General features: G+C 29.2%; 1 protein-coding gene across 2 annotated transcripts; it reads left to right on the top strand.

The window, feature by feature from the left end:
• The first annotated feature begins 381 nt into the window (after positions 1-381).
• On the top strand, positions 382-1,352 carry LOC108916136 (protein C10). Of its 2 annotated transcripts, none has more exons than XM_018722338.1 (2): positions 382-440; positions 861-1,352. In XM_018722338.1, exon 2 carries the CDS (start codon positions 906-908, stop codon positions 1,272-1,274), a length of 369 nt encoding a protein of 122 aa, XP_018577854.1. In that variant the 5' UTR covers positions 382-440; positions 861-905; the 3' UTR covers positions 1,275-1,352. The 2 variants fall into 2 exon arrangements, with proteins under 2 accessions (XP_018577854.1, XP_018577853.1); XM_018722337.1 differs by lacking the exon at positions 382-440 and adding an exon at positions 671-772.
• The last annotated feature ends 1,284 nt before the right edge of the window (positions 1,353-2,636 follow it).

The raw sequence follows: 2,636 nt of genomic DNA, 5'->3' as shown, positions 1-2,636 counted from the left end.
GGTTTTTTGGCGAGAAAACCGCTAACCCGGTTAACTATAGTTTGTTGCGGTTTGCCGTTTTGGCGAGAAATGTTGTTAACCCGGTTTGGCAGAGTTTGCCTAACCATCAAACCGGACTTGTGGGTTGGTTTGGATCTTAAGTTAATATTTCTATCTTTGTTTATGTATTTTCTGTTTCGTACCTAGTAGTCACTACTTCGTTTTTTTAGAGGTTTGGATAGGTTAAGTTGTAAATAAAAAAATTTGGTAATGGATTCACTGCAAAAAATACAAAGTAATATTTAAAATTGATAATAAAAAAATAGTAATCGAGGATCCAAATAACTTTAATCGTTTATAAGATGGTAGATATGCATTTTCTATATTGTAATGTATAGATCTTTATTAACTTCCTTTTAGACGATACATTTGCGTTGGAATAGATAATATTTGTGAACAAGGTAAACCCATTTTGATTTAATAACCATCCATACATTAACGTTCTTTCATTGATGTGCATTTCAAATTAGGAATAATAACTATAGTATATAAGAAATAATCAAACAACTTGAGCTACGAGCACTATTATAGATTATAGGTTACGATTTTATTATTGATTAGATATCCAAACCAAAAGAATTTTTGCGAGTTCTGTCAAATGTTAACTCAAACTCTTGACACAATTAAATTCGAGCTATCCGGGTTTGATGTGGTTTGGCTCGCCAAAAAACCCTTCATGTTCTGCACCCGAAAGCAGCTGAGGAGTGTTTTGTTTTTGATTGTTCGAATAAAAGTAAGGTTAATTAAGCCCTGTATATTTAATTTTTTCATAAATATAAATACATAAGATATATGTTGTGTTTTGTGATATATATTTTTAGGGAGGAAAGTATACGTTGTAATATTAAGGTTAAACTTATATAAATATGTCTAAAACCGACTTGACTCCTGTAGTTGCTATGGAAATATTAAATAAGACATTGGAAGAATTACAAACACCTGCTAATGTTCAGAAATTGGAAGAAGCAAGAGACAATGTAGGAAATGAGATGCTTAAAATGATGCAATTTTTATTTCCAATAGTTATGCAAATTCAGATGGATGTAATTAGAGAATATGGGTATGCAGAAGGACGAGAAGGAATAATTAAATTTTCGCAAATGCTAAGAAGCTTAGAGCGGGAAGATCCCGAAATTTCTCGTCTTCATAGTTTAATTAAGAGCTATTATTTACCCCCAGTTTCTGTACATACTACAAGTGAATCACCAGTCGAAGAAAAAGCAAATAGTACGTGACCTATATATTTTTTAAATACGTTTATTGATATTAAATTATTTTACTTTATACTTTATTATACTAAGTAAATTATATGTACCCACTTTTTATACTTTTATTAATTTTTATATTTCTGCAACAATTCAAACTATTTTTAATTATCATATAAAAAAGTTTTATAATATATTTACTTGTATCTCTATAATATAAAATTTGTTAACTGGAAAAAATCTAGATCATGCAACAATATATCATGAATATGCAAATGATGGTACCTAATCATTCACTTTTTTAAGGTACTCAAAAGTTAACAAAAGAATACTTCATTTACTTTATATTTAGTGATGGGAGATTTCGAGTGAAAAATCGAGTGGTACTCGATTATTGAGATCACTCGAGATATCTCGAGATGTTTACTCCCACCACTCGAGTGATTATTACCCTACGGTTACACCCCAAAATGTTAGTGCATACTGCAAATAGTCACTGATTGCGTAACCTTTTTTTTTAGAATAAAACGAAAAAGTGGTTAGGTTTTGAAGTGCGTGAGCTTTTTTTTTTTTAGCTACGCTTATAAGTAATATATGACTAATACAAACATATTTGTGCGCCGCTGGGATGAAAACGACCAATATCTCGTATCTCGAGTGATCACTCGATTATTAGAAGTACTCGTTTATCAAAATTAGTCGATTATGCCCATCACTATTTATATTGGTTGAAAATGTTTGCTTTACTAAATTGCTGTCAAGAATTTCAAATCACTAATGTTATACAGCATCAATAAGCAGTCTAGATTTTTTCTATATTCATACTAGATGTTTTGATAAATATTTACATAAGAAAATTAATTATGTTTTGTTGTAAAATGTATTAATAATAATAATAATAACCAAAGTGTTTATTGTTGTCAGCATATTTTTTTATAATCCTAAATGGATTATTATTATAAATTTCTATTCAGTTAAATGTTAACCTTTAACTTGTTTTGGATTAATTAATATCAGGGACATCAAATGAGATATGATTAAAATAGAATAGATATGTCTTGAAATATTCAGAAGTCTAATCAAATGATGTGGCAATCAGGCTGGAAATTGTTCACCCATTGATAACTGTCACGGATGCCTGTAAGCCAAGGAAACGAATGGACAAATTTAATAAACAACTCATTTTTCTGACTTAATGGAAGTGATTATAATTTTTCAATATAAAGTGAAAAGTATCCCATATTTCTTGCTTTTCATTTTAAAAGATGCAAATTTTTTATTTCTTTTTGAGTGCTTGGACAGTAGCCAAGTCATTTTATTAAGCAAGAAGTGGAGAGTTAAAATAAAATTATAATTTTCTAAATCTGTTCAATTCAGTAGGAAATTTATATA

The sequence above is a fragment of the Anoplophora glabripennis genome, unplaced genomic scaffold (assembly GCF_000390285.2).
Source record: "Anoplophora glabripennis isolate ALB-LARVAE unplaced genomic scaffold, Agla_2.0 scaffold1958, whole genome shotgun sequence".
NCBI classification, from domain to species: domain Eukaryota; kingdom Metazoa; phylum Arthropoda; class Insecta; order Coleoptera; family Cerambycidae; genus Anoplophora; species Anoplophora glabripennis.
This window is presented reverse-complemented; position numbering and strand designations above follow the sequence as displayed.

What these genes read in the sequence shown, in the direction of transcription:
- LOC108916136 (XM_018722338.1), top strand. Translation starts at nt 906, where the DNA reads ATGTCTAAAACCGACTTGACTCCTGTAGTTGCTATGGAAATATTAAAT.